The sequence below is a fragment of the Quercus robur genome, chromosome 8 (genome assembly GCF_932294415.1).
Source record: "Quercus robur chromosome 8, dhQueRobu3.1, whole genome shotgun sequence".
Classification (NCBI taxonomy): Eukaryota; Viridiplantae; Streptophyta; class Magnoliopsida; order Fagales; family Fagaceae; genus Quercus; species Quercus robur.
Window position 1 is genome coordinate 44,424,939 of NC_065541.1, and position 8,654 is coordinate 44,433,592.

Consider the following 8,654-nt stretch of genomic DNA (forward strand, 5'->3'; position numbering starts at 1 on the left):
TACTGCTAACTTATCAAAAAATGACAAGGGTCGCAACCACACAAAAAGACCCAAAACAACTCTAAGAATGTAAAATTTAATTCCACCTAAAATTTTCTCATGCATAAATCCCAGTACCCACCTCTCTCTCTCTCTCTCTCTCTCTCTCTCTCTCTCTCTCTCTCTCTCTCTCTCTCTCTCTCTCTCTCTCTCTCTCTCTCTCTCTCTCAGTACATTGTTACCAAGACTTTTTCTTTTAAATTTTGTTAACGGCCTCAATTTTGTGCTATATATAATCAGATACTAAAAGAACTTATATTTCAGTGCATTATCACTATGGTTTTAAAAACCGGTACAATGAAAGAACCAGAAAAAAGACTGGTTATTGGTTTTTTGGTCGGACCGGGGTCTGACAGATGGTCAAACCGGTGAGTTATAAATAATTTAATTAATAATTATAAAAATAAATAAATAAATAATTTTATAACGAGTCATTTTAACGCTATTTTATATATTATATATATATATGCTACGTCCACAATATTTTCTCAACATTTTTACAACAAATCATATGTGGATACTTTTTAATAGTTCTAATTTGAACCTACCTCTAAAATAACTTTTTTGCCCTACCAATAAAAACTCATAACAACCTAAAACTTAAAACTTGTGAAAGTATTGTAAAAATATTGTAAAGATTTTTTTTATTTCTTTTTATTTTGGGTACACGTATCTCAATTTTCAGCCACCCTTTGCCAACAAATTGTTTTTTAATAACTCACTTTTTTTTACCTCCACTCATTCTCTTTTTGTTTTACAATTTATCTTTCTTTATTTTTATCTTGATTTTATCTCCTCCACATGTTTACCACCACTGAGTCTTATCTCATTTCAAATTTCAAAAAGCTAGACTTATCTCCTTACCTTTGGTTAGTCATCATGTGGGCACCCAAAGCAAAACTCTTTGAGAAACAGTAAAGACATGAAAAAGCGAAGAAGAAGAAGAAAGGAACACAGACATTGACCACGAAGAAAACAAGATTAAAGGAACACAGACATTGACCACGAAGAAAAATGGAAAGCTAAGCAGAAAAGAGACCGAGAAACAAGAGAGATGCATCAAATCGTGAAATTTGTTGAGAAATTATCTTAGGTGTGTGAAAAATTACAAAGAAATCTTTGTACTGTTTGTCTAGTTTAAGCGCATCGGTTTTCGATTATGCCAGTTGAACTGGCGGTTTGTACTATTTATCTGGTTTTTCTTTCATTTCCGGTTTTAATTAATAACCGGACCGGATTAAGATCCGGTTTTTAAAACCATGCTGCTACTACAGTACTACAGCTTTAAGCTTTCTAAGCTCTTCTGTTTTAATTATATTTTAATGTTAGATTTAATTTGATAGTGGTTTTTTTATACGAAAAAATTGATAGTGGTATTTTACTAGTTGGTTACTGCAATAGTGGTGTTATACTCATTATATCATCTACTATAATATTGTTATATACTTATTTGTTTGTTTATTTATTAGGTTTGCTTAATATTTAATATTTTCTATTTGTCTTATGAAAATTATGATATGAAAAATATATTTGAAAGATAAATCTCATATTTATTTGGAGACTATTTTAGTTCATTTTTCTATTTTTACTAATTTAATGTATTAATTTATATTTAAATTAATTATGACATCATCACGATTAGACCTTAAAAACCTTGAATCTTTTTTTTTTACGGTTTAATGGACGGTTCAGATTTGAAAACTATACTTCTAAGTTCAGAGCAAAGAAAGTGAAGGGATAAGAGTTATTAGAGAGAATTCTATTAATAAATGCATTGAGGTAAAGCTATTTATTGGACTTAATATATATATATATATATATATATATATATATAGACACACACACATAATAGAATTTGAAATCTATAATATATGCTTTGTAATAATTGCTACTTATCATCATGCAAAATACTAGTGGATATCTTTTCTACGTAGGCAAGATTCAGACATTGGTCTTTTATTTAACAACAAAAAATTTTACAAGTTAAGTTAATCAAAACCCACCAAATTAATTAGATGTTTTAAATTGCAACTGAACCAATTAATATATAACATTGCACAAATTGCATATTAAAATATTGTAGGGATTTGGTCCTGATGGAGGGGCTATAGTATTTCAAAAGGCATGACATTGTCCAATCTTTAGCAGGTTTACAATATGCCATAAAAGGCTAGAGGCATAGATTATTTGCATCAGCTCATTCAAAAAATTTTATCTATATTTTTAGTACAAAAACTTATTTTAGTCGTTTTATACAATATTTTTAAAAACACTCACATCAGATTATTTATTTTACATTCTATTTCAATATAATATTCATTTTTCATTTATTTTTTTACCATTTCAATAGATGGGGGGGAGAGAAAAAAGTGATAAGAAGTAAGAGAAATGAATAAAATATTAATATGCACATGAATAATTGTGTATATTTACATGGTCACTATAACTAGAATATAAATTTGCAAAGCTTTTATATGAGTTAATGTGGGTGAATTTTGGGATTGAATATACAAAATTTACCCCCTTAAACTATTATGCAGCACCGGGTGTGAGTTCTCTTGCAGTTCAACAGTCTTCTATTGTTTTTAATAGAAATGTCAAATCTCTTCTCTTTTTTTAATTATCAAATCATAAAATAAATAATAAAAAAATGCCACGAAAGGAAGTTGGTTTTTTTGTGCTTCCTTCAATCATGATACCTTTCCAAAGCAAAAGCTCAAGATAAGAATAAAATGATAATGATTATACGTGAACCCATGTTATATATATCCACTTTCTCATCGCCACTTCCGCAAAAAAATTAAAAAATAATAATAATAATAATAAAAAGGCTCTCATCGCCTATAAATAGGCATACTTGGCTTGCTTCTTCACTCATCCCTTCAGGTGTCTAATATCTTCCTCTAACCCATCACTTCACTTGTTAACTCCCGAAGAAGCTGATCAGGATGGCTAATCCAAGGGCAAAGCAACTGCTGGTCCTGTTTGCAATTACCTTCATGGTACTAATTGTGAGTTCACAGGCACGTATGCTCACTCAGAAGGGGATTGATGACCATGATTTTCGACGCATATCAGGCTACGATAGATCCAAACTGATTTATTACCAAAAGGTTTCCAGAATGAATAAGGATCCCGAGAGAGTGGCACCTGGAGGCCCTGATTCTCAACACCACAATCTTCCCCCAGAGTCGCTCTAGTTGTTGTTGTTGTTTTTTTTGGATTGCAGATGCTATCTCTTTTTCTGTTATGTTGTGTGCCTAGCTATTTTCTTCAAAATATGAAGTTTGATAAAAAAAAAATAATAATAAACGAAGAAGCCTTCCTTTCCTACCACCACCCAAATGCAATTTCTGTCAAGACTAAAAAAAAAAGTAAAATGTCTCATTCAAGTGATAGACTTATGGTAATGACATATTTGTGGTGTTTATGGCTAGTGGCGGTTCTAGCAATTTTTCTCAGTATTTTTTAAGAAGCATAAATTACACAATCTAATAAGAAGTATAAATTACACAATCTAATAAAAAGAGAAATTCATATACAACAATAAAAAAACACGTAAATACATAAAGTTTACAATTGCTTTCTACGAGTTTTCATATTTTGAAATTGTTGCATGATAATCTTATTATCAATGCTATAAACTATATCTCTTTCAATGTACACAACCAAGTAATCATTCATCCACTGATCTCCCATTCGATTGTGCAGTTCATTCTTTATATATTTCATTGTTGAAAAACTTCTTTCCATTATTGTAGAATTAACAGGAATGGTCAAAATTAACTTCACAAGCAAATAGACTAATGGATAAGTTTCATACTTCCCTGTCTTCACTAACTTTTCAGCAAGTTCACAAACTCCTTGAAGCTCTAAAAACAGGTCATTGCTGCGCATATAAAAAATGTAATTCTGAAGTTGAGAGCCAAATGCCAAAATATCTGTCTCAGGAAAATCAGATGGATAGAACTTTGCTAGACGTATCAACTTTTCCTTATCAAAATTCACAAATAAATTCTAAAAACAAGTCATTGCTGCGCATATCAAAAATGTAACTCTGAAGTTGAGAGCCAAGTACCAAAATTATCTGTCTCAAGAAAATCAAATGGATAGAACTTTGCTAAACGTATCAACTTTTCCTTATCAAAATTCACAAATGAATTACTTGGATTCAAGCAAGCCATACAAAGTAGCAAATCGGTATTTGCCTCTAAAAAATGGTTGTTAAGCTCTTGAAGTTGCAAATCTATGACTATGTATAATAGCTCAACACGATAATGATGTAAATTTGTATTTTGTTGGGTGTTGCGTCGCGGCCTCCCACTAATTACAAATATTTCATCCATGTTCAAAATAAGAATATCATGTGTGGTACAAAATGAAGACACTTCAGTCAATAAAGATATCCATTCATTATCTCTCATCACTTGCAATCGTTTCTTAGACACTTTAACAAGATCCATAACATTTACTATATCTTGATTTTTTTTTTTTTTTGCAATGCTATTGACAACTCATTTGTGATCCCTAAAATGTTTTTCATTAAGTGTAGAATAAAGACAAATTCAAAAGATAGAATTGATCTTATAATAGATCGAGCTTTAACTCTTTGGTCGGAGATGTCATCTTCTTCAATAATCTCAAGTACATCAACAACAACAGAGAACATCAAAATCAAGTTGAGAATAGTCTCATAATATGATCCCCAACGTGTATCACTAAGATGTTTAAGATTTGTCTCTTGATTCAAACCTTGCCCACTTCTTTGTACATCATTCTCTAATTCTTCTTTAATTTTGGCAAATTATGTATCTTGAAAAGCATCTCGTCTCTTGCAAAAGCCTCTAACTACAGTTACTAAATTAATAATCACATAAAAAAATTCAGCAATGTTAATGTGATTTTTAACAATGACAACAAGAGTTAATTGAAGTTGATGAGCAAAACAATGGACATAAAATGCTAACTTATTTTCTTTCAAAATTAAAGTTTTGAGACCATTGATATCACCTTGCATATTACTAGCCCCATCATAACCTTGCCCATATAGTTTCGATAAACTTAAATTATGTTCACAAAGTAAATATTCAATAGCATATTTGAGTGACAAAGCAGTGATACTTGCTACATGTACAATACCTAGGAACCGCTCTATAATAATTCATTTTTTGTTCACATAACGAAGAACGATGACCATTTGCTCTTTTACTAAGATATCACGTGACTCATCAACTAATATTGAAAAGAACTCATTGTCAAGATCCTTGATGATGGCTTTGGATGTTTTACATGCAATTGCATTCACAATGTCTTTTTGAATTTCACGGTGGGTAAGCTTGCAATTTTTGAGAACTTTTTGCAACACTTCATTGATAAATTCATTGTGATCCGCCAAAAATTGTAGAAGCTCAAAGAAATTTTCTTTATCACTTGAACCTTGAGATTCATCGTGACAACGAAAAGCTAATCCCTGGCATAAAAGGAATCTCATGCAATCAACTATTGCATTTAATTGAACCCGATATTTAATTTTATCTTGATTTGATTGCTTAATCAAAACACTTTGAATATGTTGATTTTCCTTCATTAGATCTTCACTCTTCTTGACAGCTTGGTTATGAGCACTATTAACTCCTCTAACATGGGATAATAACTTCTCTTTTTGATTTCAAAGTTTGAATCTCTTTGTTACAAAAGTCTCTCACCCTCCTTGCTTACCAACATCTTGCCCAAATATATACAAAATATTGCATCATTGTCTATACTATATTCCAACCAGTTTCTATTTACATATTATTCGCATCTAAATTGATGGGGCTTTTCAGAAAAATCTATTAAAGGGTAATCATGGACTTGGAGAACAGGTTGACAAGAGCCTTTTTGTAGATAAAATCTTCTTATTTTATCATGATTATTAGAATGATAAGATGATATCTTTTCTTGTAGCCTAAGATTTGAAGGAAGATTTTCTAAGTTAAAATCAACACGAATTCGCTTAGAAGATGAAGATGAAGATGAATCTTGTACAAGAAATGAATTTTGCACAGGAGATGAATCTTGGGTACATGGTTTTCTTATCAAATATTTGTTCATAATTCTAGCAAAAGAATAAACAATAAACTATAAATTCATTTGAAAGTGACTATCACCTAAAGAGTTACATCATATAACTCTCACATCTCCTAGAATAAAAGTTTGCAATAATGTAAGTTTCTTGATTTGCCTCATAATGTACACACTAATTTTATTTGATTTGAAACTAATTAAACAATCAAGATAATGTACACACCAATTTTTTTTGAATTTGAATTTTATTATAAGCCGAGACTACACCTTATATTCTTTTTGTGCATGTGCTACACTTTTTCAAATATAAAATCTTATGATATGCAAGGTGTTCATGATTGGCTAGTAAACAGTGGTGAGATGGTTATTTATGCCTTTCTCTTAGAATTTTTTAGTCCTTACAATCAAAAGCATGTGACTTCAAGATCAAGATCATATGATCAAAAACTATAAACAACTCCTACACAACATGCACTACAAAGCTCAAACTAGTAAAATGCAATAAAATAAGCTCATCTAAGCTAAACAAGGTATATAAACATATTATGTAAAGATAATATGGCCAACCTTGATTTCAAATCTAAGAAAAAATAATGCAAAACATATTTATCTTCCCTTTTCCTCCTTTTTTTTTATTTTATTTTATTTATTTTGGAAAAGAATAAAAAAAACAACTTAGAATGAGATGCATGAATGTTATGTAATGCAAATTCTTCAAAAAAAAAAAAAAACAAAACAAAAGCAACAAAGAGGAATGGTCACAAAAAATAGAGCGATAAAGCACAAGGACCATGTCAAAAAGACTCAATTAGATCGAGCATTTTGCATCCAAAAATTTTTAGATGCAGCTCTTACATTGGAGTTGTTATTCATATTAGAATACTGAGCAACTCCAGGATTGGAATAAAGGTTTAAAGCATTTACCAATTCACCAATAAGTACCATAGGATCTTGTGTTTGAGGCACAGGTACTTTTGGCTTATTTGCTCGCTTAGCAGCTTGCAACTTGAAACAGTTTGGATGAATGTGCCTAGATTTTCCACAAAAATGACAAAACCATGTAGCTCTATCATGCAACTTGTCCTTAGGAGGGTTAGGAGTCTTAGTTTTGGATTTTTTGAAATCAACCCTAATCTTCCTAGGAGGAGTAACTTCTGTTGGTTTGAAAATCTCACTCACGGGAGGCTCAGAAGAAGAAACAAAGTTTGTGGAATGATTCTTAGAAATAGTGATGCTATCTTCAAAACCTAAACCAGTTTTGTCTAAGGGAGACTTCTGAATACTCAGCATGTGTTTAAGTTCGGAACTAGCAGTCCTATTTGTTTGTTCTCTACCAATAGATAATTTAAGTTCCAAATTTTTTACTTTATCAAGCAATAACATGTTCTCAGTCTTCACCTTATCAAGCAATTCATTAGCATCAAACAATTTCAAAAGCAAATTTTTCTTATCAAGTTCAAGAGAAGCAATTTTCTGTAAGCCTAAATCAACATTCATAACATCCTTTGCAGCAACCTTGCAAAGTTTATTATAAGCTTCTTACAAATCAGTGCTTTCAAAAAGTTCCCCATCAGAAGGGTTCTCATCAACCACAACATTTTCATCAACTATAGTAGTAGCTGTGAAAGCAATGAAGTTTCCTTCCTCATCACTACCAGACTCATGATCAGAAACTTCATCATCACTAAGGGTTACAACCATAGCTTTACCCTTTGATCTCAAGAATGTAGGATATTCTGAGTTCACATGACCATACCCTTGACAACCAAAACATTGTTAACTCATAGAATTATTAGAGGTTGGACCTACTTTTTCTTTAGGTTTTTCATTATTGTTCACCTTAGTGAATTCATTCCTCCTAAAATTTCTAGGTTCAACATTGTTTTTACTTCTTACCCTTCTGTTATTGTTCCTAAGAAAGTTTCTAAAGTTCTTGGCAAGATATGCAATCTCTGTAACAGAAAGCTCATCATCAAATCCATTCCCATCAATATCATCAACAAATTTAAGAGCCATTGATTTGGATTTGTTTGTCTTAGATAGGTCCAACTCATAGGACTGAAGAGATCTTACAAGTTCATCAACAGGGATGAAGTCCACATCCTTACTTTTAGTTATGACAGTCACTTTGGGTCTAAAGTATCTTCCTAACAATTTTAGGTTGATCATAGATTTCACTCAAATTATAAGCAAAGTTAACAATATCATTCAATTTAGCATAGAATTCATCAAAATATTCATCATTAGACATTCTAATACTTTCATATCTAGTAGTTAACTACTGCAGTTTATTACTTTTAACTGCCTTTGTGCCTTCATGCACAGTTTGGAGAATATTCCATGCAGTATTAGCAACCTTAACGTTAGAGATTCTCTTGAATTCTTCCATAGAAACAGCATTAAAAATTGCATTCATGGCTTTGCTATTAAAAGCGGCTGCTTCTTTCTGAGAAGTTTGCCACTCATTAACTGAAGTAGTGGGCTTCTCCCATCCGTATTCAACGGAATTCCAAACTCTCTCATCAATAGATTTTAGGAATGTTTTCATC

General features: G+C 31.3%; 1 protein-coding gene across 1 annotated transcript; it reads right to left on the reverse strand.

Annotated features, from left to right (window-relative positions):
• Positions 1–5,200: 5,200 nt before the first annotated feature.
• On the reverse strand, positions 5,201–8,121 carry LOC126696341 (uncharacterized). Its single transcript, XM_050393100.1, has 2 exons — positions 8,002–8,121; positions 5,201–5,509 (listed from the first exon to the last, which is right to left on the reverse strand). The coding sequence occupies exons 1-2, from the start codon at positions 8,119–8,121 to the stop codon at positions 5,201–5,203; spliced, it is 429 nt and encodes a 142-aa protein (XP_050249057.1).
• Between the last annotated feature and the right edge of the window lie 533 nt (positions 8,122–8,654).

What these genes read in the sequence shown, in the direction of transcription:
- LOC126696341 (XM_050393100.1), bottom strand. Translation starts at nt 8,121, where the DNA reads ATGGCTCTTAAATTTGTTGATGATATTGATGGGAATGGATTTGATGAT. An exon ending in TTAGGAACAATAACAGAAGG is followed by an intron (nt 5,510 to 8,001) that starts GTAAGAAGTAAA and finishes CTTTTATGCCAG; the next exon opens with GGATTAGCTTTTCGTTGTCA.